The sequence below is a fragment of the Entelurus aequoreus genome, linkage group LG04 (genome assembly GCF_033978785.1).
Source record: "Entelurus aequoreus isolate RoL-2023_Sb linkage group LG04, RoL_Eaeq_v1.1, whole genome shotgun sequence".
Classification (NCBI taxonomy): Eukaryota; Metazoa; Chordata; class Actinopteri; order Syngnathiformes; family Syngnathidae; genus Entelurus; species Entelurus aequoreus.
The window spans coordinates 17,577,507-17,580,997 of NC_084734.1; the positions used below are offsets into that span (position 1 = coordinate 17,577,507).

Sequence of the window (3,491 nt, forward strand, 5' to 3'; positions counted from 1 at the left end):
CCACAAGGGAAAGGGGGGCAGAAAAGAAAAGAAACGGCAGATCAACTGGTCTAAAAAGGGGGTCTATTTAAAGGCTAGAGCATACAAATGAGTTTTAAGATGGGACTTAAATACGGTAATAAAGGTTTTTTGATCTTATTGGTACATACAGTGATTTTAAAAATTTGTAACAAATGAAAAGGTTTTGAGTGATGATCATGACACCTGAAAGAGTCCACTTGTATATAGTCAGCTCTTTCACACCGCCGGCGCTTCGGGAAGCTCCGGGTCAGTTTCCCTCGCCAAGTTTTACCCGCCGCCGTGTTGTCTATTCTGCTCGGCTATTTAAAAAATGTTGAATATCAACAATGGCTTTCACTGGTGCATTGTCAACTTTTGTATGAAGCAATCTTGACTGAATGAGATGGCTCCCAGTGCAGCCGGAGCTCAGCTGCAGCGCGTCCCCCGTCTCTTTCTCTTCGGGGTGGGGAGCACGCCGCGGCGGCGAGGCCCCGGGGCCGAGACGCGGCGCGGACGTCCTCGTGGTCCAGCCGCTGGAAGGTGTGGTCCTCCAGGGAAGCGACGGCGACCATGGGTAGGCGAGACACGGCTTGGGTGAGTGATCTCCCTTTTCTAGCCAGAGTGGGAGGAGGTTTTGGGATATTTGGGGGTGGGGGTGGACGAGGAGAGGGAGGAGGCGTTCAGGGAGGCCGGTCTTGTTCTTTGCATTGATGCACGGCTGCAGAAGAGGTATTAGTGTTGATATCGGTCTCATCAAACTGGGAAATCATGTATTCATCAACATGGCTATGAAATGCTGCTGGAAACACCAAGCAAATGAAGCCAATGAAGTCAAGAACAAAGCATAATAATAACTAATAATAACAACATGGTTTTGTAGACAGCTTGAAAATATTTAATGTTAAAAAAAAAGGGATTTACTTTGTCCAATTATGATTACATAAATCAGTGCAATTAAATTAAATTATACTGTGATTTAATAATGTATTTTGTATTATAATTGCCATTATTATTGTCAGAAACATATTACTTTAATGTAAAGAAAATACAAAGTAGCAACTGTTGTTTTTTTAAAAATATTTTTTAAACCTATTTTCCAACTAAATATGTTTGACCCCAATAATTGTAATTTTTTTTTATTAAAAAAAAAAAATCAGCATTTATAATCTTGTATGATAATGTATATTTCAAACCCCGGCCGAGTCATACCAAAGACTATAAAAATGGGAGCCATTACTTCCCTGCTTGGCACTCAGCATCAAGGGTTGATATTGGGGGTTAAATCACCAAAAAATGATTCCCGGGCGCGGCCACCGCTGCTGCTCACTGCTCCCCTCACCTCCCAGGGGGGGATCAAGGGTGATGGGTCAAATGCAGAGGACAAATTTCACCACACCTAGTGTGTGTGACAATCATTGATACTTTAACTTTAAAAGATGGTTTTGTAGACAGTTTGGGAAATATTTAATGTGAAAAAAAAGGGATTTACTTTGTCCAATTATGATTACATAAATCAGTGCAATTAAATTAAATTATACTGTGATTTAATAATGTATTTTGTATTATAATCGCCATTATTATTGTCATAAACATATTACTTTAATGTAAAGAAAATACAAAGTAGCAACTGTTGTTTTTTTTAAAATATTTTTTAAACCTATTTTCCAACTAAATATGTTTGACCCCAATAATTGTAATTTTTTTTTATTTAAAAAAAAAAATCAGCATTTATAATCTTGTATGATAATGTATATTTCAAACCCCGGCCGAGTCATACCAAAGACTATAAAAATGGGAGCCATTACTTCCCTGCTTGGCACTCAGCATCAAGGGTTGATATTGGGGGTTAAATCACCAAAAAATGATTCCCGGGCGCGGCCACCGCTGCTGCTCACTGCTCCCCTCACCTCCCAGGGGGTGATCAAGGGTGATGGGTCAAATGCAGAGGACAAATTTAACCACACCTAGTATGTGCGTGTGTGACAATCATTGATACTTTAACTTTAAAAGATGGTTTTGTAGACAGTTTGGGAAATATTTAATGTGAAAAAAAAGGGATTTACTTTGTCCAATTATGATTACATAATTCAATGCAATTAAATGAAATTATACTGTGATTTAATAATGTATTTTGTATTATAATTAATATTGATCTAAATTGCCATTATTATTGTCATAAACATATTACTTTAATGTAAAGAAATAAAAAGTAGCAACTGTTGTTTTAAAAAAAAATTTTTTTAACATATTTTCCAACTAAATATGTTTGACCCCAATAATTGTAATTTTTTTTAATTAAAAAAAAAATAAATCAGCATTTATAATCTTGTATGGTAATGTATATTTCAAACCCCGGCCGAGTCATACCAAAGACTATAAAAATGGGATCCATTACCTCCCTGCTTGGCACTCAGCATCAAGGGTTGGAATTGGGGGGTTAAATCACCAAAAAATGATTCCCGGGCGCGGCCACCGCTGCTGCTCACTGCTCCCCTCCCCTCCCAGGGGGTTGATCAAGGGTGATGGGTCAATTGCAGAGGACAAATTTCGCCACACCTAGTCTGTGTGTGACAATCATTGGTGCTTTAACTTTAACATGGTTTTGTAGACAGCTTGGGAAATATTTAATGTGACAAAAAAAAAGGGATTTACTTTGTCCAATTATGATTACATAATTCAATGCAATTAAATGAAATTATACTGTGATTTAATAATGTCATTTGTATTATAATTAATAATGATCTAAATTGGCATTGTTATTGTCATAAACATATTACTTTAATGAAAAGAAATACAAAGTAGCAACTGTTTTTTTAAATTTTTAAATTTTTATTTTTTTTACATATTTTCCACCTAAATATGTTGGACCCCAGTAATTGTAAAAAAAAAATATAAAAAAAAAAAATCAGCATTTATAATCTTGTATGTTAATGTATAATTCAAACCCCGGCCGAGTCATAACAAAGACTATAAAAATGGGACCCATTACTTCCCTGCTTGGCACTCAGCATCAAGGGTTGGAATTGGGGGTTAAATCACCAAAAAATGATTCCTGGGCGCAGCCACCGCTGCTGCTCACTGCTCCCTCCCCTCCCAGGGGGTGATCAAAGGTGATGGGTCAAATGCAGAGAATCAAAACGCCACACCTAGTGTGTGTGTGTGTGTGTGACAATCATTGGTACTTTAACTTATATTATTACCTAATGCAGGGGTGACAAACTCATTTTAGCTCAGGGGCCGCGTGGAGGAAAATGGACTATTAAAACCATGGCATTAAAACTAAAAAAAAAAAATTGTTTTTCTTTGTCTTACTTTGGCCAAAAATAGAACAAAAAAAAAATACAGGCGGCGGTAAAGTTTAGATCCGTGAAGGAAAGAAAAAAGTGAACGAATGTTTATAACTGAATACATTTACATATGCATAAAAATGTGTTTTCTTATGTATTTTTATTTATTTTTTAATATAAATTAAGTCACGTTTATGACAACCT

At 36.7% G+C, this 3,491-nt stretch overlaps 1 protein-coding gene across 1 annotated transcript in view; it reads left to right on the top strand.

The window, feature by feature from the left end:
• Positions 1–403: 403 nt before the first annotated feature.
• Positions 404–3,491, top strand: part of LOC133648154 (NBAS subunit of NRZ tethering complex-like) — a 279,054-nt gene continuing 275,966 nt past the window's right edge. The window contains exons 1-2 of the mRNA XM_062043936.1: positions 404–574; positions 617–692. Of these exons, the coding sequence (XP_061899920.1) occupies positions 404–574; positions 617–692 (247 nt within the window). The remainder of the gene's footprint in view (positions 575–616; positions 693–3,491) is intronic.